This window comes from Aulonocara sp. 'chitande type north' Nkhata Bay, linkage group LG15 (genome assembly GCF_057382095.1).
Source record: "Aulonocara sp. 'chitande type north' Nkhata Bay isolate Kocher_YH1m ecotype deep benthic linkage group LG15, A_spYH_male_GT1.1, whole genome shotgun sequence".
Lineage (NCBI taxonomy): Eukaryota > Metazoa > Chordata > Actinopteri > Cichliformes > Cichlidae > Aulonocara > Aulonocara sp. 'chitande type north' Nkhata Bay.
The window spans coordinates 25193269-25220757 of NC_141358.1; the positions used below are offsets into that span (position 1 = coordinate 25193269).

Genomic DNA, 27489 nt, shown 5'->3' on the forward strand with positions numbered 1-27489 from the left:
ATTGTGCAGCTGTTTATTTTAACCCCATAACTCATGGATAATGCAGAGCATGGACAGCTGCTCACTGTGTTTTATCACATGAAACCTGTCAAGTTAAGGTCACCGGTAACAGACTACTTGCATATGTTTCTGTCAGTAACACACATCAGACTCGCTGAGTTTACTGTCACATGTAGTGACCGCTGAAGGTCCATCCTGAGATGATGAATCCACAGCAAAGCTTAGCTGGAGGCATTAAACTGCCTCTGACATTCATTCATACATTCACAGACATCAGTGACGTCTTTACGCACTACAAACCTCTTTACCTCCAACCTTCAAGACTTGGTACAAACATTTAAAAGCAGTTTTGTTTGTTGGAGGAAATGTCAGACATCTTCTGCAGGACTTCCAGGTTATTCCCACTGATTTGAATGTAGTTTCCAGTTGCTCGTAAAATGAATGAATTCTACTCTCATGTCACAGGTTATCACATTTGGCATCTGTTTAATAATCTTTATTTAGAGACACAAATTGGCATCGTTGTCACACTTTCTCATTGATGCTAACGCAGTAATTAAGTCTGTAAAATGATTAGAAATTTGCTGTTTGATCACACTTCATTGCAGTGACGTGAGTGTATTCCTGTTGTCGCCACGCTGCAGCAGGTTCCCGTCTTTGCTGATTATTACCAAGCTTTTCATATCTTCTAGGTGAAAGGATCAGCCCGTGAATTGCGGGGCATCCTGTAAATGGTCATTTCAGCTAATGCCTGTGTCTTGTTTCCGTGCACTGACATGAGTCTGATTTATTATTCAATTCAAGCCCTGGATAGATCAGAGACCAGGCGAGATGGAGGGTACAAGCACAACTGGAGCTTTTCTCTTTCTGGTGACTGTGAAGAGGAAAGGAGACATGAGTAAGCACTTCTCCAGCCCTCGTTTTCAGCACCACCATCAGCGCTGCACTGCACTGCACATACAGGAAAAAGACCCCAGTGACACCCCTGCTGCTGACGAGCAGCCTATTCCCCACTGATTATGAGTTCAGTGGTGTTTTAGCGCAGCAGACCTGAGCAGTGTGCTATTGTAAACCTCTGCGTGCGTGCACATCCTCGCCTGCTAGGGTTGGACCGATATGTTGGCTAATATTAAACATCAGCGACCAGGATGGGTTGCAGATTTGTAAAGGCTTCCAATAATAGGAATGTAAAAAGCAGGACATCAAAGCAACTGATGATTAATTTCTATTTAATAATTGCTTAATGTTCTAAAACCCAAGCAGATGTTCTTTTAATGTCTTAATCTGAATGGGCAGTAGTCCAAAAACAACACAGCCACCATGTATACTATATACTGTCCTAACGCTAAAGAGGAACACGAAGCATTCCTCTTTAGCGTCATTTTAGGACTTAAGCTAAACTACAAAGTCCTTGTTAGATGGCAGGTAGAATGGGAGTTGGCACAAATACATAAGCACCAACAAGAAGAATGGGACAGTAAAGCGGGTCCTGAATGTTAAAGTGCCTAAAAATTTGTGACTAACTTCAAAACAGAGTCACCTCTGGCTCCAAAAACCAACATAGCAGCGGCTAAAATGTTAATTTTTTGACTAGTTTACCAGCCGACCCTCTGGGAGGCATGGGGCAAATTTATTTTATTTTTTTGGGGGGGGGGCAGCTTCCTGTGGATCTCCAGACAAGACTTGGTTTTCTACTAAACCACCATCATGGTTTTGAGATTACATTTGGTTCATTTTGTGCCTTTTTTTTTGCACTTTGCATGCAAAAGAAGAAAAATTTGTTAGTCAAATTTGAAAACCAAACTGGGTGCCAAAAGTCCCATCTGTCTGCATCTGAGGGATCATACGCCCATCCCTGGGACTGAGATTTGATCTAAAATTGCTGCTTGCTCTAACAATTTGAGTTTGAGTTTTATTTAAAGTTCCTTCTTTTTAAAGTTACCAATGCTGATTCAGAAATCAAATCTCATCCCAGATATAAAAACAGTTTCTCTTCATTTATTATTAGTTGGCATATCTAGTAAAAAGAAACTCAGCCTTTAGTGTTGAGATCACTTGTCTAAAGTTGAGGTCCACAACCTAAAACAACACACCCATTTAAAATTAAAAATGTAATAAATAAAAAATGGTGAAATGTTAGTTGCAGGTTGGATTACACCTGGAAGAATTGACGTAGCCACCAAGGCTACGTCCACACTAGCCCGGATAGATTTGAAAACAGCGTTTTCGTCCACACTAGCGTTTTCAGTTGTTTTCACAGAGTTGTGCGTCCACTCTCGAAAACTTATACATTTGAAGACTGTGCGTCTTCAAATGTATCAGTTTTCCAGAGCGTTTTTCTTCAGGTAAAACGCCGTCTCAGTGTGGACGGGAGGCCAAAACGAGAGAAACCGATGTGTTTTTGTTTGAAAACGCATTAGTGTGGACGTAGCCCAAATTAAAAAGAACAAAAGCGTCAAATTGGAACAAGCTCATGTTTTCAGATTTTCATTGATTAAACTTTTTTTTTTTTTTTAAATAGCTTCTAATAAATTTTCTGTCTGCCTCTTAATTATCTCTGCTCAGTCTGTGCTAAAATGAAGGAATACAAATAGTGGAGTAATGAAAATATATCGGTCAAACCCTACGACCCACTTTGTCCCCATTAAAGTGCAAACGTGTTATTTTATACCCACATGGACACATTGAACAGCCTTTGACAGGCTGAGTGTTAAAATATGTTAAAGCCGAGAATAAACATGCTTTTCATCATGTCCTCTTTTCCTCTCAGTGCGAGTGTGGTGAGTGTGGAGGACATGGACCGGCAGCCGCTGAGCTCCCCTGAGGGGAAAAAGGTAAGCTACCCCTCTCTCTCTCTCTCTCTCTCTCTTCTCCCCGTCGCATTTCCTGACTCCCACCCGCCGGTGGCGTGGACTCCCAGCGGGCCGTGGTGCTCTTCGATCAGTCCTGCAGTCGGAGCAGACGATGCCAGAATCTGTTTGGCGCCTGGCGTGGCACCCGAAGGACCCCGGCGAGCTATGAGCTCAGGCTGCCGGGGCGTCGTGGGAGTCGATTTTAAGGGCAGCTGATGATGATGTTGTTGGGGAAAATGTGAGCTCTTGGTGGGCGTTGGCCTGTAGTGATTCTCTCGAGGATGAGCTTGCAGTCAACTGGATGTTTTTTAATTTTCGAGACTTGTGTGTAACATTGTCTTCATTACAACAGCGCTCATTTATGCCCGTTTCAAAACTAAATGAAGCCTATGAGGTTGAATGCAGGAAATCATAATTAAATGCATCACTGTCTGTTAATCAGTTTAAAACTGCTGTTGATGTCATTTTAAATGTTTTTTTTCTGACCAGGAATCCAAAATGCTAAAAGGGAACATTAAGAAAATTGAAATTAAGAGAAATGACTGATTTTTGCTAAAAAAAAAAATGACTGGGAACACAGATTTGTACTAAAAGGTTCAAAAGATTTGCCACAACTGTATTCTAAATTTCAGTGTCTTCAGCACTATCTGTGGCACTATTTGTCAGTAAAATACTGACAAATCCACCCGGTTGGTTGGTGGTGCATTTTATTTACAAAATAATATTTATCCTGTATTCAGTAAGATTTGAAACTAGCAGCTTGGATCATGCACTGATCAGAAGACTGTTTACTGATCTCAGAAATGAATTGAGATGTTGGGTGGTTTTCCCATACACTTCTATACAGGTGAACTTCCTGAACCCAGAGTTGCTGTCCCCTACTGGTCGTTAGAAAGAATGCAGTTTAAAGGCACTTCCGTGTTGCTTCACATTTCAGATCTGGAAGCGAGTGATGTAATTCTCAGTGGCAGGAAATTTGTTGCATTGGGTTTCACAAAAGTGCAAAACTTTAAGGTTTACTGGTTTGTCTGTAGGCTGACTGTTTATCTTGTTTTGTCTCAAACTGCTGGCTTCCTTTTTTTTTCTTTTTTTTTTTGTAATAATAATAATAATATACGTCTCCTCTCTCCAGTCTCCCACTCTTAGGCACTTCACTCCCTCGGATTCCTTGAGGACGTATGAAAACCGGACGAATAATCACATGAAGCCTCTGACCAGGCTGGCACCTAAAAGGCTCAGGTATGCTGCGTGCTGTTTGTATAAGCTCTCTGTTTGCAGGCAATGGAGTCAGAAGTGACCACAACAGAGGGCGGAGTATTAGGTTATCAGATGATTGTAGCTTGGTTTGTTATAAACCTGCATCCATAAATCCCTTAAAAAGGCTCAAAGTCTCAAACTGCACAAAGTCTGATTAATAAGGACCATGTCAGTGGTTTGAATTCTCTGAAATGAAGTCAGGCCTCAGTGATAGACTGTAAGCCTTAATAAAGTATAAGTGTGTCATTAACATAGAATTAACCCCTTTGGCAGCTGGTGTGATGTGAATAATGACTAAAATAGTTTCTTGTAGTGGGCTGTAAACATGTAAAGTTGGATGCTTGTGGAGCCTCAGGTGGCTGTTAGCAGAACTACAGTTGTTGACTTCACTTGTTGCCAGCAACAAGACGAGACACGGGTGAACAAATGGAGGACGATTTAAATGTTGAAGCAGCAGCGACGGAGGTAGAGCTGGTGGAGGAGGAAGAGGAGACGCTTGTTAACAAAAAAAATGCATCATCAATCGTTTGGCAACATTTTGGATTCAACAAGGATGATATTGATCAAAAAATTGTTAAATGTAAACTCTGCAAAAAGACTGTTGCGTCAAGGTAACACAACCAACCTCTTCCACCACCTGCAGCACAAGTTTTTGTTTAAGAGTTTATAGTTTTCACTAGTCACATGGCAGTGCTTAGTATTTATTATACTTTTTTCTGTGTTCAATTGACATTTGTGTTTGTGACATTATTTGTTTACAAGTTATAGTACCTCAAGGCCTTAGCAGAGATAGGCCTTTGTCCATGATGGCATTACATTTGCACAATCATTGTTTACTTTGTGAATAGCCAATGTGAAACATATTTATTATTAAACTATTTTGTTTACAAGGGATATACATTTTTTAGAGAGCATGGTTACATATTGTATCCTACACTTTTTATTTTGTTCAGTTAATAAATCTTAACCACTAAAAGTACTTACTACTATTGTCTTCATTTATTTTCAGTGACATTTTACAGTCCTTTAAAGTGGTAATAATATAATTGCAATGAATAGGTGTAGGGGGAATAATATTATCAAAATAACTAGAGGAACTATGCTGCCTGCCACAGCCCCATCAAATGAAAAAAACAACAACAAAACATTTGGTTTTTTTGGCACTTGGGGTGGTTATCGTCCATTTATCGTTATCGAGGTTAACTGCTCAATTTATCGTGATATTGATTTTAGGCCATATCGCCCAGCCCTAGTCTCATTACTTGAAACTACAGGCACACTAAAGAATCTTTGGGGCTGAATGTGGGTAAAAATATTTTCAGAGTGAATTCGTGTTTTGTGTCTCTGTCTTTGTGTTAAAGGGTTAATGTGTTCTTTCTGTCTCTCCTGCAGTGAGGGCCCTCTCACAGTCGTGGTGCCGTCCATGTCCAACGGACCCACACGCCTAACGTCTGCACCTTCACAAGGAATTTTTATACAAGGGCGCCACTTTCAGCACGCACAACTGCCCTCCGCAATAAGGAAACCAGTCCAAAGGTGAGACGGAGCCAGTCCGAGCAACTTCTTGTACAACTGCAGATTTGTTTTTTATTTTTCTCCTTTTTTTTTTTTCTTTCTGGCTTACTTGGAGATAGGGCTGTGCGATATGACAAATCTCATATCCTGATATAAGACCTTTATCGTCCAGACAACGATATTTAACACAACATTTTTACTTTTTCTGTAAATTCTGTGAATCTCGGGCAACTCGACTTGCGTGAAGTGGTTTCACCTGGATGATAGCTGCTCCCTTTTGCAGTCTTCTTGTATATGTGCATACATGTCACTCAATTACTGTAGCAAAAAATAATGGATGTAGACATTTTCTACTGTACCTGAGCACTCAGAGCGCTTCATACAGAGAAGGAAGTCCTGTGGGGGGTGCTGTGGTAGTGTGCGGCATCAGGCCTGTGGTAACGTGATGTTTGATTCTTGCGCAGCTACGAGTCCTCGGTTTGCTTTGCTGCCGACAGGCTCAGACTCGTTCTACATTGCCTCTGGTCGGTGACTCTGGTCATAACTTCTGTGTGACAGAATTTCCTGGTGCAGCCCAGTGATGGAGCGGTTCTGGTCTTTTGTGGATGATGAAGTTCTCTTGGCTTCACTTTGTAGCTGAGAGCGATGTGGCTGGGAGGAGCATCGGCAAATGATGCCACGGAAAAGTGCCCAGTGTGAGGGAGCTGCTGGCTCAGCCAGAGGAGTTTAAGTATCTCGGGGTCTTGTTTGTGATTAGAGGAGGGAGCAGGAGATTTTTGCAGCATCTGCGCTGATGTGGATGCTATACCTCTCTGTGGTGGTGGAGCATGAAAGCCAAGCTCTCAGTTTAGTTGTTACCCACCCTCACCCGTCGTCACGAACCGTGGATACAAGCACCCTCCAGAGTTTTCTTTGAAGGGTGTCTGGACACTTGGTCAGCGGGGGCTCAGAGTACAGCCGCTGCTCCTCTGCATCGAAAGGATGCATGGATGCCTCCGAGGTCCCATAAACACATCACGAACGTCTCCAGCACGCTCGATACTGCTGTTTATGTGTGAAATTTGCTTGAGCTATGACTTCAGGAATCGTGTTACCGGCCTCAGAGTGAGTGCTGCTTCTTACTGGAGTCATTCTGAAAAACCACCGTTTAGCTTTTACATCCCTATAATTCCACTGTTGGGAAACAGGCTGCGTAAATGTTCCTTAACTAGATAAAACTAAGCTGATGCTTGATAAGCATGAGATATTCTTGACAGTAGATGAAAGTAATTTGAATCTAAGAGATGTGCTCGGGTTCCTTTTATAGTCTTCCTGTGTGTAAAAGGAAGTGTGCTGCAGAGAAATAAGTTTAATTGAACTGCAGCTGCAGAAAATGAATTACAGTGCAGGACTTGATTGCATTAGTGAGATGTTTTTCTCTCTTGATTTTCATCTTCAAGCAGCCTTGATTTGAAGGAAAGGTAAGGCTTTGATCCGAACTAACCGGAGCTCATTTCATGGCCCTGGATCGTTGATCCTCTCATTTGTTTCTAAAGGTTTTTTGTTTGTTTGTTTTTGTGCTCAGCACATTTTGTCAGTTTTTGCTTTGCTTAAGTTTCATGACTGTTTGATGGAAACACTCTTTCCAGGAAAGTTACTCAGGGCATGTTTTTCACAGTTATTGTTTCATTAACGGTGTGAAGTGTTGAGGTTTTTCTGAATGAAGAAGGATCTCAACCTCCATAAAATACCAGACTGAAAGCCAAACTTGCTGGATGGTCTGTTTTACACTGTGTTGGAATTACTTTGTCACATAATTCCATTTAAAAGTGCTACCAGCTACAGCGGTCGTGTCACACTCCCCATATATACATAAAATTAAAAAAATTGGACCCCTGTGAAGCTGATGATCAGAGAAATTGTGCACATTGAAGAAGCACTCATGAAACTCGGCATATTTCTAAGATGTTTAGTTCTTGGAGCCTTTTGTTGACTGTTTGTTTTGTGCCGTTGGACGGTTATGAGAGGGGAAAATGAAGAACTTCAGTCCCATCCAAAGATACTGGGACAAAATCAAATGTAAATGGCTCTGGAAGCTTTACTTGCATGCCTCTAGTGCTCGGTCTCCATCATAAATATCCCATCAAACACCTAAAACGAATTTTCTTCAGCCAGAGTGCCAAACCGTTCCGTTTGCAAAGTTGTACAACAGACTCTTTGTAAGTGCTCTCATCAGAAAACCTGGAATCAGTAAATATTTATCATTAATTGCTTCATAAATGACTTAATTTTTATGGCAGCATCTGTTTCTTGTGATTTTTAGCTTCAGACACCATCAGTCTCCGTGAGAGGTTTGTGTTTATTTTAAGCCCGGTTAAGCCTCTCAGTGTTCAGCCTGTTAATTATTTAGCCTGCGGTGTCTCCACCACGATCAAGATTATTTTTAAAGTTTCTCAATTTACAGAAGAAAAAAAAATGTCTGAAAGTCAGAGTGAAGATCTGGATTTGCTGAGAACATGAACTGCCAGCTTTGCCAGAGGTTACCAAAGTATTTATGTTTTGGTTTTTTTTGGTCCCCTTCTCCTGCAGAAACGACTTCTCCACCACACAGCAAACTCTCGAGGTAGACAACATCGTCCTCACCTGCCCAGAGATGCCAGGTAACCTCACAGCACACTGAGCGCATCGCACTGCATGTTTTTAAAGACTTTCCCGAGATCAGGCTGCTGGCGATTACAGGCAGTTGGCTGGTGTTGAGTTTCGACAGGCACGCTGTGTTCCCGTTACCTGCAGAGAAAAGTGTGCGTGATGTGTTCGGCATCTGTGTGTGTAAGATGAGTGCTACTCGGTGTCTGTATTTGTGTAACGTTTGTGTAAGCAGGCTGCGTGTGTGTGCTCGCTGAGTGTGACAGCCAGCAGCGTCTGCAGGGCTACAGATCTGGGCTCAGCCTCCTCCTTGTTCCTGCCAGAGGACGAGGAGGAGGAGACCCAAGGCCTCCCACATTAATCCTCCAAGCTCCCGGCAGATGCAGGAAACTTAGAAAAACATTTGCTGAGCTAATAAATGCCAGGCTCTGAAGGCCATTGGGTTATTTTGCAAAAGATATTTTCAAAATAAAGTGTGACCTTGGAGAGGAAGGTTTTCTTATCAGTAGTTTTAATTTTGCCAGTTAAAGTGATTAAAGGAGCTCAGAGAGAATAAAAGAATTTCGTTACGTGCTGAGGCATGTTTCACTGCTCATAATAAAACGCTATGAATCAATATTTGGACACCTGTGAGCGCACCGAGCATTTCCACTTAAAAATGTACACTTCTCCAGTCTCACTTAATAAGATCATGTGGGACTGTTAGTACGCGGCAGCTCGTGCCCGCTGCACTAGTTCGCCCTGGGTTTCGCCTCCCAGACTGCACACACGCTGCCTTGTCTTTGTCCAGGAAGGTTTTCAGAATGATGCCACCTGTTGATCCTTTTATGGGTTCATCTTACAGAGGAGGAGACCCTGAACATAAAACGTCGTGTCCAGCAGAAGAGGAAACCGCTGGAGGGATGCAGCTTTTCTTCGCAGGTCAAAGCAGCAGAGGTGAGGGAACCCAACACTCGGCAAACAGTCAGACAAACTGATGAATGTTTGGCAGGAAGTGGGTATTCGCCACGGTCTAAACTAACAGAGTGAAGAGCTGGTGAACAAATGCAGAGTTTATCCATCCCGTGTGGAAGACGTTAGATGAATTCATTCATTTAAAATCCGTGATTTATTTATTTTATTTATTTTTAAATAATAATGCGTCAACTATGTTGTGAAAGTGATGACTGTACAGTTTGCTGCCCAGCTGAAGCTTCATGCACACAGAAGGGGCTGCAACACAATCATTTAAACGAGAAATCAGACTTTTGGCTGTGAAATAATCGACTGTGGGGACAAAAATCGACACCACCCAACAGTAACAGAGGTGATTGCATGTATGAGGGGTTTGTTTTATCATTTTCAGTGGGGAAAAAACATTTTGTCACTCATCCTCAGTCTGAGGACCAAACACTACATCCACATGAATCAACATTTCCAGACCTGGATGATTCAGTTGAATCAAGACAAATTATTTAATGTGGTGTTTGGTCAGTTTTGAAAGCACTAAACCAAATCTGGAGTACAGGTGTCTTAGACAGTCTGTTAGTACTGCTAACTGCACAGTAAAAGTACTTCAAAAGGCTCCAGCAACACATCCTTTAGACAGGTCCACTAAACATCAAGCCTGAACACAAATGAACAGGCGAGTTTTCACACCTTTATTTCTATGGGGCTGACCCCCTGCTGGAGCCTCTGGTGGACATTAAAGGAACTGCAGCTATGTTAGTCTTGGCGGTTAAAGGTCGGAGTACATGTGTGGAAAAAAAGCTTTAAGAGGCTGAGCTTGGCAGCTGTTATGTGTCACAGGAGTTGTAAAGTAAATATTGGTTTAAGATGCTGACTCAGATTCCTGAATGGGTAAATAAACAGTTTTTCCTAGTAAGGTCACCATATCTGATTCCATGTTATGTTCACTGCTTGCTTCTGCTGCACATAACTTTATTTTTTTAGCCTCTTTAAGTTTTGTCCACCTTCTTCCTTCTGATCCCGTTTAACTCGTAGTTTTGGAGCTGAAACAATTTCATTAATTCTCACTCATACAGACTCTCGTCTTCAGTGGAATAAAGAAGAAAATCTATAATTAAATCATCTGCTTGTAACTTTCAGATTGTTGTAGTGACCAGAACAAAACCTTTTATCGCCTCTCTAATGAGTGTTTTATGTCGGCAGCCTCTCCGGTCGACCGTCTGCTCGAGGATGTGTGTGAAGTGCAACAAACCGAGTAATGACAGCAGCAAGTGTCAGAACTGTGGGAACAATCTATCGACGCCGCCGTGCCAGCAGACTACGCTGCCCACCCCGGCCCTGCGGCCCTCCATCAGATCCCAGCCCTCCTCTGGACCAAACAGCCTGCAGCAAAACTTTTACAAACCGGTCGTGACCGCAAGGGTTCCCCGCGGGGACGCCCTGTCCACACGGCTCGCGACCACCAGGGGGACCCTGCTGCCTCTGAACAACGGGAGGACACCCCTGTTAGCAGGGACGTCGAGCTGCTGCGCGGCCAGAAACCCACCCAAAGCTACGAGGACGGCGACGGCGGCACAGCAGCACGAACTGAACGATCCTAGTGAGTAAAGCATCCGAGCTTTTCATCGAGCTTCTAGGTAAAGCAGAGTGTGGAGATGATGAATTCACTCGTCGTGCATCACTTTGTGGCTGATGTTGACAGGAAAGTGTAAAAAATATTTAATAAGTAACTGCAAATAAGTAAGTACAGTAAAATGAGATTAACAAGTAGTCTCTGTAATTTAAGATGGCTTTTCTGCTTTTGAAGGATTTGGTTTCGGGTGATCGTGGCTCAAGAGTTGGGAGTTCGTCTTGTAATCAGAAGGTTGCCGGTTCGAGCCCCGGCTTGGACAGTCTCGGTCGTTGTGTCCTTGGGCAAGACACTTCACCCGTTGCCTACTGGTGGTGGTCAGAGGGCCCGGTGGCGCCAGTGTCCGGCAGCCTCGCCTCTGTCAGTGCGCCCCAGGGTGGCTGTGGCTACAATGTAGCTTGCCATCACCAGTGTGTGAATGTGTGTGTGAATGGGTGGATGACTGGATGTGTAAAGCGCTTTGGGGTCCTTAGGGACTAGTAAAGCGCTATACAAATACAGGCCATTTACCATTTTATATTTTCATATCCAGTACCTTTCCTGTTTTTCTCTCCGAGATAGAAGCTTTAAAAGACTTCCCCTAGAAGTTCCACATTTTTGGGGGCTCAGGATGGAAAAACCAATTAATTTGTCGACTTGCTTCCTGTTTACTTTTGGGTTTTGCATAGTTTATCATACTGGGATAAGGCGTCCTTTTGATTGATTAAATGAGATGTTCTGGGCTTTTACTTTAACTGCCTGTCCTGAAGTTGATCCCACGTCTCTCATATTTTTAGTTTGATAGAAACTCGGTGATTGAAAGCTCTCAGACTTATTTTCAGTAGCTGTTTGTCCTCGTGCTTGAAGCCCGTCGTCGAGAGTGTCTCCAGTTTTTACAGAAATGCAGTTTTCGCCTGGTGACCGATCGGGATTAGCCGATTCATGTCTGCACACCACCTTCGGTTTGTTTAATGAAGCCGTGCAGGATTTGAAGATTCTCAGAGTTAAAGTTCATCGAGGGATCAGATTCGTAGTCATTTTGTTTGTCCACGTGTTTGGCTGCTAGAGCTGCACAGAGCTCAAACATCGGAGGCTTCGTATCAACCGGAGACGCTGAGAGACCGAGCTGACATTTTAAAGGCTTATAGCAAGAATGTACAGTAATTATTCCACCAGTGGAAGTGCATTTTTAAAAAGCTAGAAAAATTATGTGCTTCTAGTTCTGCCGTGTTTGAAAAGACACAACCTGAAAATCTACATCACTCCTCATGCAGGTCCAGATTTGTGTGGTTTGCTTTTTGCACATATGAGTAATGTCGTGTGGTTGAAAGGTTTCCGCTCACTTCAGGCACAAAGCTGAAAATGAGCCAGCGGAGAGACGTTTAACAGGGTTTCATGTTCCCCTCAGTCGTCCTGTCCAGTGATGAGGAGGAGGAAGAGGCCGACAACGCCAGCACAGGAAGCGTCAACAGACTGGACAGCGTTTCCCCTCGACCCGCCGACTCCGCTCACTCCTCTCCGGCGCCCTCCGGAGGCAGGGTGGAAGCGGCAGTGAAAAGCGTCGCAGAGGAGGAGGAGGTGAACCTGGACTTCTTTGAAGAAATGGTGAGCACGAAGATCACGATACCTCGGCGAGCGCGGATGAAAGATCAGGTGAGACGTGGTGGGATGTTTTTGGGGCTCGTCCGATTCCTCCTGTAGCTTCACCGCAGATAACTGATGCTTTTCCTTCTTTTCTTCCACAGTTTGGGAATCAACCTCCCGAGCAGTTCTCACCGAGGACGAAGAAACCCAAAATTGAGTCCAGCCTGTGCGACAGCATCATCCTGGAGTGTCGGAGCGTAAGAGTGGGCTCTCTACGCAGGATGGTGATGAAGCCCGTCGTCGTGAGTCTCTCCAGTTTTTATAGAAATGTCGTTTTCAGTCTCGGGATCAGGATCAGCTGAATTGTGTCAGCACACCACCTTTGGTTTGATTGATGAAACCGTGCAGGATTTGAAGATTTTCAGAGTTAAGATTCACAGAGGGTGGGTCTCAGATTTGGTGCTTCTTAATCATTTTTCTCACGTTTTGAGCCCTCTGAGTGCAGAAGCTGGAATCATTACATTTTCAGGGCTGGAAAAAACACATTTAAGCTTTACAAACTGCATCCAAGTCAATTTTCACCCACTTAGAGTCACAGTCTAAACCTGCGTCACGTCTGTGATGTAGAGGAACACGAACGAGCTTCGGTAATTAAGATGCTTTGTGTGTTTTCTGATGATTCACTGGAGAAAACGTCAGAGTGCCTTTTCAAAGGTCATATCAACCAGAGTGCTTTCCATTTAAGGCCCATGTATTCACTTTCTTAATGACCAATCAATTCTCCAGAAAATAGCATCACCATTCCCGGAAGATCCCTCGGATCTGTGTGTAGAGAGCAGGAGGGCGTGAAGCGTCTGATGTCTTTGCATTTCCCTCACGATCAATAAGAAGTAGAACTCCGAGATGCAGCTTTACTATTTGATCTTTTCCAATTGGCTACAAACAGTTTAGTTGTTCCTATGAGCATTAATACCTGATCCTAAACCAGCTCTTTGCTCCTGCTGACATTCTCTAAGCCTGCACTTTAATGCTGGTTTTTATTTGTATTATTGAATGTCAGACCTTTGAAACAAAATGAAAATGAAACACTTTTCTTCTTACGCTGATTTAGTCAAATTTTTGAGATGTTGGGAAGTCTGTCAGCTTACAGCTTCAGTGATCACCGTCGGCCTCTGTTTTTATTACCACTATTCATCGGCAGCACGTTTTAAAGCTCAGTTTTTAAAACCTTATGATGTAACTACAGCCCAGCCTATGCAGCAGTGTATATGAATGACTAACGTCAGATTGTGGATGGATTATCTCAGTTGTTCTCCTGGCTGATGTTTGGTCCGTTTACAGCATCCTGCCATGTGATTGCATTTGTCCCTGACCACCGAGAACGCTCACGTTAACTTTTATCAAGTGGAAAAAAGTTAGCGTTCATCCTCCAGCTTAAATGTGTTTATATTATGTTAACCATAGCTGTGTAGCTAGCCACCACATAGCACAGCATTATATATGAGCTAGCCCAACTTCAGTAACCCTACAAACGTCACTGCTGTTTAGTTTTCTGTCTCCATTTATATTTGAAGTGATGGCAGAGCTGTACGTTTTAATTTTTTCAGAAATCTCTGAGTCAGAAACTCAGAACTTGTATCTAATATGTTTAGGTGGACACTAGAAAGCTAACTTCTAACTCCATTAAATTTCATAAATTCTGTTTTCATGGATGTCTGGATGTTAAACTTTATTGTTGCACCTGGTAGAGCAGCCACACTGATCACTTTATTACAGATGAAAGAAAGTAGACCGTCTGTAACTGTCAGTGATGCTGCAGTGTTTGTTTGACTTTGGGACCTGAAGCAGAATTTGGACCCAGAAACAGCTAGTGATGTCTTACTGACCAAAGAGCTTAAGCATGCACCTTTAGCATGTCACTCTCGTAGTGCAGTTTCACGTTATTTGTGAAAACAGCCACTTACCCATAACTGTGATTGGGATGCTGCAGTGCCACCTCTTTCATGTGAGCACACAGGGGAACCTCTGGGTTAGCTTAGGATAATTAAATCCTGATAAAGAGAAATTAATTCGATTGCAGTTTTTACACAGAACTTGAGTGTGTTTATACTTTCACTCCACTTCTGTGTTCTCTCAGGGACTTTAACTTGGATGATTTTCAGAGTATGAATTTTGTAGTGTAAGCTATTATACAAACCAAAAAAAAAATCAGCGGTGGGGGATGAAGGGGTCTATTTTTCATTAAATGATCTTTTATGTTAGTATTCTAAGAAGAGTTTTAAACACTTACCAGCAGCAAGACATAAACTGCTGATATGTGAAAAATGACTGAATTTGTATTAGAAGAGTTATAAGGATCTACAGTAGACAAATCTGCTGGTAAATAAATAAATAAATAATAAATAAGATGACACATTTAGACTTCTGGCAGATTAATTAAACAGATTTAATTAGATGTACCGTAATTGTAGTTGCCATTTTTTGTGGTGTTACCTTATGTGTGACGCTAGGGGTCACTTTTTGTGTGTTAAGGTATGGCGTGTTTATGGAACTGCATTTAAGGTAGACACGGGTAATTGGTGTCAGGTGTTATTGGTCAGAAGAAACAAACAGTTTGTGACCGCTGCACTGTTGTGATTTTCATGATAAATGATGTTGGATAAAGAAAGTTTGAATAACTAAAACAACCGATGGAATGCAATAAAGATGTTAAACAGATGCGATAAGTACGACTGGAGTTATTGGACTGTGACAAGAAAATTCATAACGGTGGCATCGCGTCACCCCTGCCATCGAACACCTCAGTGGCTTCAAGCGTAGGCTTAGCCTCTACCGATGTACAATGTAAAAAATAAAAATGTTTTAAAACCTGAGATTTAAGCCTCAAATTTAAAAACTGATTGAATCCTGAGTCCGGTGACAATAAATTAGTCTGTCTTGTTCTTTTGTCTCCTCAGTTTTCCATCGAGCACATCCAGCTGGAGACCGAAGGTATGAAGCCGCACTAATGATGGCATTAAATAACTCGCAGAGAGGAGGAAGATGATGATGGATGCTGAACATTGCTTCAGAGTAGAGCTGGGCGATAGTACGATAACGATATGTATCGCGATATAACTTTTACTCGATAGAGAAATTAAGCTATCGCGATAGACCTCGCCGCTCTTGTCCTCCTAAAAAAAAAAAAAAAAAAAAAAAAAGGTCAGCCAATCCAAATTAAGTAGCGCAGAGCCGAACCAATCACAGCCGCAGCGTCACGTCGCGTGACTTGTTACGTACAGCACAAGTGCCAAGCCACACGTGTGTTTGTTTGGGAAGCAGCCAGCGGGTAATGGAGGAAATGAGTGTGCCGACTAGAAAAATCAACCGAGCGTGACCGAAGAGAAAACAGATGATGGTTCCAATGCCGGAGAGATTGTCGAACGGAAGAGCCATAGAAGTTCCGTAGTGTGAAGGTATTTCGGCTATTTCAAGTCTGACAAAAAACAGAGTAGCGTGCACTGTAAATTGTGCCGAAAGCAAGTCTGGAAATACAATAAACTGGTGCATGCGTCACACTGTGCGCCACGTTATTGTTTCGGTGAAATGAATTTCTACAATACTGTTAATTCTACTCTCTGCAGTGTTTAAATGCTTACATATACACACAGTTACTGTCCCTCCACACATACGACTCGGTTCTGCTTCTATGCCCCAGCTTTGTTTACTTTTTCCCACCGAGGCTTCTAGACTTCTGATTGGCCAACATTTCTGCACGGTTAGGAATCTAGCGCCACCTGCTGCTTTGGCATGTTCATAGCAGCGTTTCCCTTCATTTCTGCCTTTATGTGTGGACGGGATTATTTTTTTAAAACAAAAACGGAAAATCTCCGTTTTCAAAAATACCCGTGTACGTGTGGACGTAGCCTCAGTCTCTGACTGGAAGCGCTAATTCGTCATTCGGCTTTTGTCAGACTAAAGTAACTGTTAAAACTGTTTGAAAAGCTAAGCTATACAACAAGGAGAGATTGAGAATTTCCTTTTAGTTCTCAGTTTATTTGATACTGACAAAAGTTAGTCAGTTTTGTCTGTTCTTCTGTAAAACAAACTTAGATTTATTTTTAGAATTAATATTTTGTTTCTAAGTGGAATTGACAATTTAGTCTGTTTCGTTTGTTCTATTTTGAAACTTAAACGCTTTAGCGGCTGCCTTTTGTGTAGTTTGCAATATTTGCCTTTATTTATCTGAAAAAGTCTCATGTTCCTTAAGTACATCTACCCTGTTGAACTGCTGATTATTTCACATTTTACTTGTGAGCAACGGCACAATTAAATCTTACAAATATAGTTATTTGGCTTATATCGTGATAGATATCGTTATCGCCTGAAATGAAAAAAACATATCGTGATATGAAAAAATCTCATATCGCCCAGCTCTACTTCAGAGAAATGCAGCTGTGCAGTTTCCTCTTTGTGCTCGTCAGCAGAGATCAGAGCTGTTACTAGGGGGAGAAAAAAACCCCTGAAACTGCAGCAGACTGCAGCACGCTGCCACTGATCAGATAAATGATTAAATAAATCACATGACATCAGGGTGGAGGAAGCCCGCAGGGTGTCAGGGGCAGGTGTTTGGTGTACATTTCCTAATAATTAATAACACTTAAATGAACCTGTGATCTCTCTTTTATAAACCGATGAAAACATGTGGAGGACAGAAACTCTGAGCTTCAGCAAACGTGAAAATAAAGTTGTTGTTTACGCAAACGCACCCTCATGGCGTCCCTGTTCGTTTTTTTTGTTTGTTTTCCTGAAATGTGTCCATTTGTCCACCTTCAGGCTCAGAGCGCGGCACTGTAGAGAAGGTGTGCCTTCAGGCGTCGGAGCTGATCAGCTGCGAGTGGTGCAACGTGCGGAAACTTCCCGTCTTGTTCTTCCAGACAACCCCGCAGGAGTGCCAGCGCCTGCGCACTCAGCTCAACATGTCCAAGGAGAAGGGAGGCCAGTGGTACGACTGCACAGGAGACGGTGAGTACACAAATGTTTCCTTGGCGGCGTGGCATTGACGTGTCTTCACGCTGAGTCAAAGTAAACTCAAGTCAGACCGCTACCCCTTCTCACCGCCAGAGTCGGACGAGAAGTACATCGTCCTCATCTTCGAGAACGGCTTGCCGATGAAGGAGCAGATGATCCTGGAGGACATCCTGGGCGAGATCGGCAGGACCAACAAACTCATCCCCTTCCCTGCCAAGCTGCCCTTCGAGGAGGCCAACATCCGACTCGTCAACTACAACAAGGCAACAAAGCAGAGGGAGGAGAAGGTGGGAAACCTGCAGATCTCAAAATAAAGTCAAAACTGGGCTTATGTAATGTTCGAGGTTAACGTTTATATGTACCAGTATTACATTTATGCAGTAAACTGGACGCCCTCTGGGGATGGGTATCGTTTAGGTTTTATCCGATACCAGTACCAAACCGGTACTTTTGAAACTGTGCTCGAACCAGTGCTTAAAGAATGGAGAACACAAACTTTGTCCTAAACCTCTCATGTTCAGCTGTTTCCCACTTTTTCTTTGGTCATTTTAGCCTTTTTGGCCAGGGTGAAGGGAGTATCTGCCATCAAACAAGAAGACAGCCGCATGTAACTACGACAGTGTTTGCTAGTTCACCTTACATGCATTAATGTAATAACGTGGTTAGCATACTCAACGTAAATTACACACGAACAACATTAAGCTACTCGCCCAGAGAAGAACGGCTGCTGCTGCCATCATCATCCGTCATCATTTCTGCTACACTGGCAGGGCTAGGGGCCAGGACTCTCCTCTTCGGGTTCTTGGGGGATGTTGCTAACTCCGGGTCCGATAACAGGCACCACACCCGCAGTAGATGTGCTCGGTGTGAGTTCTTGCAGCAAGCTACCAAATACGGCGCATTTCTCGGCTTTTAAAAAAAAAAAAACGCTTTGCATCACCAGCTGTTTCATCGGATTTGAGGTGTTACCTCCTTTGCACAGTATCAGCTTAAAGCACTTGTTGCAGGCTGCTGAGTTTGCATCTTTTGCTGTGGAGTACAGCCAGACTTTTGACCGCTTTGCTTTGGGCATTTTTAATCTGTAGCTCTGCTCTAAAAGAACGTACGTACCTGGCCCCGCCTACTATCCTCGGAAAGGTAAAATGATTGGCTAGAATTCAAATTGTATGACATCTCAGGGGGGAAAAAAACACCGAAATAAAGCACCGAAATGTGCGCTGCTTTTCGGTCTGGTTACTACCGTTTATGACAGAACCGGTGCCATAATTGCACCAGATACCGGTACCCATCCCTAACGCCTGATGACTCATATCCACTATCCACCCCCAGGGCTGAAAAATAAATTGATTATGGCGTGTTTTTATATATAAAAACACGCCATAATCAATTTATCTATATGGTCATATTTATGTGGTATTGTGTTATACCACAGTGACTGCAGCTGGTCAAACAGTTTAAGATTAAAAGCCAGATTTCTTTTCCTTTTTTTTTTTTTTTTTTTTTTTTAAATATTGCGCTACCTTTTATTTCTTTTTTTCTTTCTTCTCTTCTTTGCTCTCTGCAGGTGACGCCGGTACACACCCCACCCAAACTCACCCCCGCCTCCTCCCCAGTAACCAAGGCTTCACAGGTCTCCCCCGTAGCATCCGTCAGCATGCCTGTGCGCACGCGGATGGCCACCCGACAGCAGACCAGCGCCTTCTTTGAAGATGATGAAGACGACATGACCGACCTGCAGCCCACCTTCTCCGGACCAATCATCAAGTGAGCACCTCTGCTGCCCCCTGCAGGGCTTGTTGACCTGTTCAATTCAAAACTAATCCTGCAGTTTAAATCACAGCGTCACGTTTACTTTTCAGTATCAGGAGTCGTTTAACTGTTTGCCCTGTCGATGGCGCTGCTGTTACCCTCATCTCTGTGTTGCAGGTTAATGGTGTACCCTCCTCCTCCAGCCAAAGGTGGAATAACCGTCACTAATGAAGACCTGCACTGCCTTAATGATGGGGAATTCCTTAACGATGTTATCATAGACTTTTATTTAAAGTAAGTTTTCATGTCGTCTATACTCAAGATCATTCTGGGGTTTTTTTTGTTTGTTTTGTTTTTTAAGGCTGAGATCATTTTCGGTGACATTTTCTTCCTGTCCTGTTTAGATATTTAGTTTTAGAGAAGTTAAAAAAAGAAGATGCACAAAAAATCCATGTGTTCAGCTCTTTCTTCTACAAACGGCTGAACCAGAGAGAGCGCAGGAACGCCCCGGACACCACAAACCTGCCGTGAGTGTCGCCTCTGCCTGCACCGGATGTTTTTAAAGATAATTGTCTGACGGTTTGACTCCTAAACCTGACTTCTTTTGGTTTCCCAGCATCCAGAAAAGGAAGCACAACAGGGTAAAGACGTGGACTCGACATGTTGATCTATTCCAGAAGGATTTTATTTTCGTTCCTATCAATGAGTCGTGAGTGTCTGGATCTGTACTCGGCTGTTTTTCATGGGAAGCTTTGGTCCTGTGAAGCCGTTGAAATGCTGAATGACGGAAGCTCTGTTTCTATTTCCTCAGAGCGCACTGGTACCTGGCCGTTATCTGCTTCCCGGGCCTTGACCGTCCGGTGCTTGAGCAGAACCCGCTGTACCACAGCCTGTTTCCCGCCACCCTCACCGCAGAGTCTGAGGAGAACATCCCGGACCACTGCCGGCCTCTGTCTCCCGACAGAGACGGGCTGGACAGCTCCTCGGAGCAGCTTTCACCCGGAGGAGCTCCGGAGGGGTCCTTGGACGATCTGACTGATGGCGAACTCGCTACTGAAAGCCCTGCATTCACGGAGGGTGGGCAGCAAGAGCCCTCTGCAATGTCAGGGAATGGCCAGGTCAACGGCGAGCAACAATACACGAGTGAGTCGAGCACCGGGGCTCTGACCAGTGGTTCAGTAAGGGCGTTTCAGAGAAACACGGGGTAGTTAAACTTACTTAATACACCAGAATGTGGTGAAGTTTGAAACGTTCGTCTCTCGAGAGGCATTTAATGAAAACAAAGCTACATGTTGCACACAACGGCGTAGCAGGGAGTTTGCCTCACAGAGGCATCTTCATCACGCCCTTCTCACCCTGCTGAGGGTTTGATGAAAGTTTGTATTCAAGTTTTCTTCTGTTTAATAATCTGTTGATTGGTTTCTGCGATTTCTAGGCGGATTGCACAGAATCAGTATGTGCTACGGTTCAGGAAAAATGGACGACGACCCCTACACCTTCTCCGATGACCAGAGCTCCTGTCAGGTGCTTCAGCCTTCATTGAGTGTTTCCTGTCGTGTGTGTGTGTGTGTGCGTGTGTGTGTGTGTGTGTGTGCGTGTGTGTGTGCGTGTGCGTGTGTGTGTGTGTGCGTGCGTGTGCGTACACACACTCAATGAGTTCTGTGTCTGTGCAGGACGAGTGCAGCGAGGACGGGACTCTGGCTGAAGATGGTCTCGGCTCCGACGCCTCGAGCCTGACAACCAAACAGAGCCTTTGCAAACAGTGAGTGCACGCACTGCTGCTACTCCACCTGCAGAGGGCGCCGCTGCCCTGCTGAAGCAAAGAGCAGAGCGAGCCCTCGCTCACACAATCGTGTGTTCTCTCTTTCAGGCCTTGTATTCTCATCATGGACTCCCTGAGAGGCCCGGCTCGATCCACCGTGGTCAAAACTCTGAGAGAGTGAGTGTCCACATCTGCACTGACAAACATCTGGCTCATTCCTGGTATTCGTCACTGTTTAAGTCCATGTCGTATGAAAATAGGCCAATGATCATTTCTATATAGCTTGTCTTACACGATTAGCCCCCTCTATCACAGGAAACAACTCTAGGTATCCAGTTATTTATTTTTACAGTCACTGATTTATTTATATATTATGTTATTTCTACTAATATATTCTTTTAGCACTGTAGCCTAAAATGCTCATTACTTTTGCATAGCATTAATAAATGCCTAACTTAACTGAATTAAATAAAATGGTATTATAAAGTCTTTATGGTTAATTAAAAGGAGTAAACTGACAAAAATGTAATTTTAAAATCTTGGACCTGCTCACCTGTAGCTGTGCTACTCTGCAACCAAAACAATGAGTGTGTCTTTACCGCAGCTTCAAGTTAATACAGAACACAACCAAAGAAACCCGATGCTGCAGTCAGCTAAGTTTGATGCCTAATCTTAGAGGAGACAAACATTATCAAAGAGATGGTGTCTGTCTCCTGAATCCAAACTAGAAGCTGGTTCCACAGAAGAGGGGCCTGAAAACTGAAGGCTCTCCCTCCCATTCTACTTTTAAATACTCTAGGAACAACAAGTAGGCCTGCAGAGCGAGAGCGAAGAGCTCTAATGAGGTGATATGGTACTATAAGGTGATTAAGATGGGGCCTGATGAAGACCTTGTACAGGGAGTGCAGAATTATTAGGCAAATGAGTATTTTGTCCACATCATCCTCTTCATGCATGTTGTCTTACTCCAAGCTGTATAGGCTCGAAAGCCTACTACCAATTAAGCATATTAGGTGATGTGCATCTCTGTAATGAGAAGGGGTGTGGTCTAATGACATCAACACCCTATATCAGGTGTGCATAATTATTAGGCAACGTCCTTTCCTTTGGCAAAATGGGTCAAAAGAAGGACTTGACAGGCTCAGAAAAGTCAAAAATAGTGAGATATCTTGCAGAGGGATGCAGCAGTCAAGCGTTTCATTCAAAATAGTCAACAGGGTCGCAAGAAGCGTGTGGAAAAACCAAGGCGCAAAATAACTGCCCATGAACTGAGAAAAGTCAAGCGTGCAGCTGCCAAGATGCCACTTGCCACCAGTTTGGCCATATTTCAGAGCTGCAACATCACTGGAGTGCCCAAAAGCACGAGGTGTGCAATACTCAGAGACATGGCCAAGGTAAGAAAGGCTGAAAGACGACCACCACTGAACAAGACACACAAGCTGAAACGTCAAGACTGGGCCAAGAAATATCTCACGACTGGTTTTTCTAAGGTTTTATGGACTGATGAAATGAGAGTGAGTCTTGAGGGGCCAGATGGATGGGCCCGTGGCTGGATTGGTAAAGGGCAGAGAGCTCCAGTCCGACTCAGACGCCAGCAAGGTGGAGGTGGAGTACTGGTTTGGGCTGGTATCATCAAAGATGAGCTTGTGGGGCCTTTTCGGGTTGAGGATGGAGTCAAGCTCAACTCCCAGTCCTACTGCCAGTTTCTGGAAGACACCTTCTTCAAGCAGCGGTACAGGAAGAAGTCTGCATCCTTCAAGAAAAACATGATTTTCATGCAGTACAATGCTCCATCACACACGTCCAAGTACTCCACAGCGTGGCTGGCAAGAAAGGGTATAAAAGAAGAAAAACTAATGACATGGCCTCCTTGTTCATCTGATCTGAACCCCATTGAGAACCTGTGGTCCATCATCAAATGTGAGATTTACAAGGAGAGAAAACAGTACACCTCTCTGAACAGTGTCTGGGAGGCTGTGGTTGCTGCTGCACGCAATGTTGATGGTGAACAGATCAAAACACTGACAGAATCCATGGATGGCAGGCTTTTGAGTGTCCTTGCAAAGAAAGGTGGCTATATTGGTCGCTGATTTGTTTTTGTTTTGTTTTTGAATGTCAGAAATGTATATTTGTGAATGTGGAGATGTTATATTGGTTTCACTGGTAAAAATAAATAATTGAAATGGGTATATATTTGTTTTTTGTTAAGTTGCCTAATAATTATGCACAGTAATAGTCACCTGCACACACAGATATCCCCCTAAAATAGCTTTCATTGAGAACATGGTTGTTGTTCAATAATAAAATTATCCCTCAAAAATACAACTTGCCTAATAATTCTGCACTCCCTGTATGGTGTGGGAGAAATTAAAAAAAAAAAAAAAAATCCACATACCAGCGAATACTTGGAGTCATGGCTGGAAAGTTCAGAAAGTTGTTTTTATTGTTTGTTGTAAAATTTACAGTTTTTATAGCAGAAGATTTCTTTTTAAAAAGCTGCTGCACAGTCATCAGTTATTTGATTACCTGTTGCTGTTTGCACAAAATCATCATTACTGTGTTAAACACACATTTTAAACCTAATCAAGAATGTCAGCATAAATATTTATGAGAAACCCAAACTGTATGAAAATCACTTATTCGAGTTCTGCAGTCCTCTGCTTACACACACACACACACACACACACACACACACACACACACACACACACACACACACAGCACCTGTGCTGACGCATCTTCCCAGCGACCAATCAGTTGCCTCCATTTATCAATCATAGAAGTAATCTGCTTGGAGTGCATAAAATGCTTTAACGTTGAGGCTACTCGGACCTGCTCTGTGGGTTTCGTGGCGTCTGACTGCGTCTGCGTTTGTTTTAGGTACCTGGAGGTAGAGTGGGAGGTGCGTAAAGGCACTCAAAGGAGTTTTGGGAAGGACGTCATGAAGGGTTCCAGCCCACGCGTCCCTCAGCAGGACAACTTCAGCGACTGTGGCGTTTACATCCTGCAGTATGTGGAGAGCTTCTTTGAGGTGAGAGCTTTATAGAGTTGGACATCGGTGCAGTTCTGGTCAGGAGTTGAAAATTCAGGCTGCTCTGTAAGTGACATTTGTCCTTCGTCCTTTCCGTACAGAATCCGATTCCCAGCTTCCACCTGCCAATGAACCTGTTGGAGTGGTTCCCTCAGCAGAGGATGAAAACGAAGCGCGAGGAGATCAAGGAGCTTATCCGAAAGATTCAAGCTCAGCAGGAACTGGACAAGAAGGAGTCTGACCAGGTCGAGGCTCCGCCGGGCTCCCCAGAGGAGCCGGAGATCGAAGAGACATCTGGGTTGAACGGCAGACTGCCAAACGTACCCATTAGACCCTGAATCCACCTCACCCCCCTCCTGTTTGGCGTGGGAGGGGGGCGTGGACCTGATTGTACGCTGCTGGTTTCACTTTGACGTGTCTGAAACGTTCCTCACCTCCCTCCGTTAACCACAGACCACACCTGAACTTTGTACTGAATAAATGATGAAGTGTAAATACGCCGGAGTTTCTCCCGCTGCCTTTGTAATTTACTGTTATACGAGTCATTCATGGAGTGCCCCGTTAAGTTATGTTTCGTAGATGTTCTTCTCTCTGCAGGAGGATCCCTGCAGAAGATACTGTCTCGCTCTCGCATTGGTTATTTTCTAAGCTTTCAGGTTTGTGTAGACAAACAGAAGGAGAAGAATAAAAGAACAGAAAATTGCTGTCTAAGTTATAAGGATCCACCCGTCTGAGGAGAGAAACAGTTTTTGGAGAGTTGATTTCCAGCTCGTGAATCACACGGTCGTAGTTCAGTGCTTGTTGTGTCTCTTCCATGTGGAGTGGATAAATTTTCAGCATTAAAAGAAAACTTTTGATGCAAGAGCACTTCCTCTGCCTTAGCTTCTCATTTGTTTCCTCAGCCACAACATCGACACCCACCGTCACAGCGCGGACCGCCGGTCAGCTGATCCGGGCTCCAGCTTCAGGTGGAGGTTTGGTTTGAGCGTGATGTGGGAGGGGTGTAAATGTAGCAGGAAAATATCCTCCCAGCTACGTGCTGTTGATATACAGTGGCTTGAAAAGGTATTCGGCCCCCTTGAACTTTTCCACCTTTTGTCACATTACAGCCACAAACATGAATCAATTTTATTGGAATTCCACGTGAAAGACCAACACAAAGTGGTGCACACGTGAGAAGTGGAACGAAAATCATACATGATTCCAAACATTTTTTACAAATAAATAACTGCAAAGTGGGGTGTGTGTAATTATTCAGCCCCCTCACATGTCCTTTGTCCTTTCCGTACACATTCAGATGTGCAGAGCTGGTAGAGACATACCCTAAAAGACTGGCAGCTGTAATTGCAGCAAAAGGTGGTTCTACGAAGTATTGACTCAGGGGGCTGAATAATTGCACACACCCCACTTCTCAGTTATTTATTTGTTAAAAATGAAGTGGAACGAAAATCATGTCTGATTGTACACCACTTTGTGTTGGTCTTTCATGTGGAATTCCAATAAAATTGATTCATGTTTGTGGCTGACAAAATGTGGAAAAGTTCAAGGGAGCCGAATACTTTTGCAAGCCACTGTAAGTGAAATGAAGCAGGTATGTCAAACATCAACTCTGCTGAATTTTGTTTTCACCAATGTTTGGAGTTTTCTGTGACCTCATCCATCTACCTGAATGTCTTCCTTGACTTGCAAGGAGTGCCTGGAGTTGGCCACCCCTGCTCTAGACGCTGCTGAACTAGCCCAGGGGTGGGCAACTCCAGGCCTCGAGGGCCAGTGTCCCTGCAGGTTTTAGATGTGTCCTTGAACCAACACAGCTGATTTAAATGGCTAAATTAGCTCCTCAACATGTCCTGAAGTTCTCCAGAGGCCTGGTAACGAACTAATCATGTGATTCAGGTGTGTTGACCCAAGGTGAGATCTAAAACCCGCAGGACACCGGCCCTCGAGCCCTGGAATTGCCCACCCCTGAACTAGCAGATTAAGGAGCTGCTTCACTCCTGGCTGTTTCATCTGGGCCGCCTAGATGCCGAGAGGACTTTGAACGTCTCTGTGTGAACCTGCGTTAATTAGTTCCCTTCATATCAGACCAATCTGTGAACCTGAGAAGCAACCCCACACATAATGCTATCACCCCCATGCTTCACAGTAAGTCTGGTGTTAACAGTGCCTGGTCTTTCCTCAGCAATAATTTAGTTCACTCCCTAAAAATCCAAGTTTTGAATTCATCTTCAGGATTTTACGCTCAAGTCTGGAAGGTGGACGTCTCCATGTCAGGCCTCTGATGCTCAGTTAGAGGCTGTTGGGCTATGACAAAGGCTCTTGGCTGATAATCTCGGAGTATAACGTCTTTTCCCACGACCACCAGAGTTGCTCACTGCAGCTGCATCAGCTAGTGTTAAATCCCTTGAACCAAATTAATCGCTGTAGTAATTATCCAGTGGAAGGTTCTTTCTAATTTGCTCTGTTCAGTCCTGCTGGTGACTTTATTTTATATATGTGTTTTGTTTTTTTTTAGCAGGCAGTGTTCTTAAGAGATGTGAGATGTCCACTTTCGACCAATCGTGGAACAGTAAAGATATTACGTCTGAACCAGTCAACTCCAGATTTTCTCTTCTTAATTGGATCGAGCCCCACGTCACATAAAAACACATCCATGCAGACAGGCAAACCGAACCGGTCCCGTCACCATCCTAGGAAAGTCCAGAAAGGTGACTAACCAGCTGTTTGATTCTTTTAGTTTGATATGCCAGTGAGCAGAAACATCTGGACCTGCTGTGTGTCCTCACTCAGGTGTGGCTCCTCGCAGTGATCAACATGAAGCAAGTTCAGTTTGTTGAAGGTCGCCTGCTGCATCAGGTGGTTTGTTTGAAGCGCTGCTCTCAGCTTTCAGTTTTCTAACCAGCGTCCCATTACAGACAATAAAACATTCATGACTCCTCTGCGGTGTTTTGTCCTTCCACTTACCATGAAACCTTTACAGCATCAAAGCATTAAATATAAATTAAGTGTTTTGTGTTGATGGAAGCCGAAGCCCTCATCATGATTGTCTTTAAGAAGATAAAACCAGCGCCTGCTTTACTTCCTGGCTTCTTTCCAGAGTTTTTAAATCAAGAGCAGCCACTCAGGCAGGGCTTTCTCCAGCTGCTCTAACAGCCTGAGCTTGTACAGTCTTATTATTTCAAACTTTAAATAAAGCCTCGTAGACTCGAGTCTAGCGTTTCTGACTGACACAGACTGAATACATCACATATAACCTCATCAGATGCTTTTCTGCTCTTACTGATCACTCAAAGCACTTTTCACGCATCCTTTTTGTTTTATTCCCTGAAATGCTTCATCCACTTTGCATCCACACCAAACAGACACAGCTGTGGTAGGAAGCCGGAGTACCCGGAGGAGGAAACCCGGGAGACCCCAGGTCTCATCTTGAGATCTACATCAAAGAGAAAAGAAAGCACCACAGGAGATGGCAAATACCATAAATAGACACAAACCACAACAAGAACAAAAACACTTCAAAGAGACACAAAAAACACAAATACACAAAGGA

At 43.7% G+C, this 27489-nt stretch overlaps 1 protein-coding gene across 4 annotated transcripts in view; it reads left to right on the forward strand.

Annotated features, from left to right (window-relative positions):
- Positions 1 to 24795, forward strand: part of senp6a (SUMO specific peptidase 6a) — a 29717-nt gene extending 4922 nt beyond the window's left edge. The window contains exons 2-23 of one of the 4 annotated variants that reach the window (XM_086265160.1): positions 805 to 898; positions 2771 to 2834; positions 3985 to 4091; positions 5502 to 5645; positions 8193 to 8263; positions 9094 to 9185; positions 10401 to 10797; positions 12215 to 12459; positions 12552 to 12692; positions 15348 to 15381; positions 17206 to 17394; positions 17494 to 17687; positions 18965 to 19164; positions 19327 to 19443; positions 19554 to 19676; positions 19766 to 19858; positions 19961 to 20292; positions 20585 to 20673; positions 20823 to 20911; positions 21020 to 21088; positions 23792 to 23942; positions 24044 to 24795. In XM_086265160.1, coding sequence (XP_086121286.1) covers positions 805 to 898; positions 2771 to 2834; positions 3985 to 4091; positions 5502 to 5645; positions 8193 to 8263; positions 9094 to 9185; positions 10401 to 10797; positions 12215 to 12459; positions 12552 to 12692; positions 15348 to 15381; positions 17206 to 17394; positions 17494 to 17687; positions 18965 to 19164; positions 19327 to 19443; positions 19554 to 19676; positions 19766 to 19858; positions 19961 to 20292; positions 20585 to 20673; positions 20823 to 20911; positions 21020 to 21088; positions 23792 to 23942; positions 24044 to 24280 — 3272 coding nt within the window. In that variant the 3' untranslated portion in view covers positions 24281 to 24795. Of the gene's footprint in view, positions 1 to 121; positions 899 to 2770; positions 2835 to 3984; positions 4092 to 5501; positions 5646 to 8192; positions 8264 to 9093; positions 9186 to 10400; positions 10798 to 12214; positions 12460 to 12551; positions 12693 to 15347; positions 15382 to 17205; positions 17395 to 17493; positions 17688 to 18964; positions 19165 to 19326; positions 19444 to 19553; positions 19677 to 19765; positions 19859 to 19960; positions 20293 to 20584; positions 20674 to 20822; positions 20912 to 21019; positions 21089 to 23791; positions 23943 to 24043 lie in introns of those variants that run through there. The other 3 variants (XM_086265161.1, XM_086265159.1, XM_086265162.1) reach the window with 3 other exon arrangements.
- Positions 24796 to 27489: the final 2694 nt, after the last annotated feature.